Source organism: Ailuropoda melanoleuca, unplaced genomic scaffold (assembly GCF_002007445.2).
Source record: "Ailuropoda melanoleuca isolate Jingjing unplaced genomic scaffold, ASM200744v2 unplaced-scaffold51316, whole genome shotgun sequence".
NCBI lineage: Eukaryota > Metazoa > Chordata > Mammalia > Carnivora > Ursidae > Ailuropoda > Ailuropoda melanoleuca.
Window position 1 is genome coordinate 1 of NW_023224189.1, and position 732 is coordinate 732.

A 732-nucleotide genomic window follows, 5' to 3' on the forward strand; every position below is an offset into this window, starting at 1 on the left:
TTTTTTCCCAATATAATTCTGGCTACACAGATACATATCTGTGATTGGTCTAGTAATTAAATACTAACCCATGGAAGGTTTTATCTGAACAGATAAGAAGAACTACGAGGGATGGGGAAAGCAAGCAGAGTGAACCAAACGGCTGTTTCAGACTTCTTCCTTCTAGGACTCTCTGAGAAGCCAGAGGAGCAACGTCTCCTATTTGGCGTCTTCCTGGGCATGTACCTAGTCACCATGACAGGGAACCTCCTCATCATCCTGGCCATCAGCTCTGACCCACAGCTTCATACTCCCATGTACTTCTTCCTGGCCAACCTATCATTAACTGATGCCTGCTTCACTTCTGCTTCAGTCCCCAAAATGCTGGCCAACATTCATACCCAGAGTCAGACCATCTCCTATTCTGGGTGCCTTACACAGCTGTATTTCCTCCTTATGTTTGGTGGCCTTGACAACTGCCTGCTGGCTGTGATGGCATATGACCGCTATGTGGCCATCTGCCAGCCACTTCATTACAGCACAGCTATGAGTCCCCAGTTCTGTGTACTAATGCTGGCCATGTGCTGGGTGCTAACCAACTGCCCTGCATTGATGCACACACTGCTGCTGACCCGTGTGGCCTTCTGTGCCCACAAGGCCATCCCTCACTTTTACTGTGATCCCAGTGCTCTACTGAAGCTTGCCTGCTCAGATACCCGCATTAATGAGCTGATGATTATCACCATGGGCCTA

General features: G+C 48.8%; 1 protein-coding gene across 1 annotated transcript; it reads left to right on the forward strand.

The window, feature by feature from the left end:
* Nucleotides 1-84: 84 nt before the first annotated feature.
* LOC100474860 (olfactory receptor 1N2) lies at nt 85-729 on the forward strand (the record flags this gene model as incomplete). Its single annotated transcript, XM_011218352.3, has 1 exon — nt 85-729. A coding segment is annotated over exon 1 (618 nt), but the record flags the coding sequence as incomplete, so codon positions are not given.
* Nucleotides 730-732: the final 3 nt, after the last annotated feature.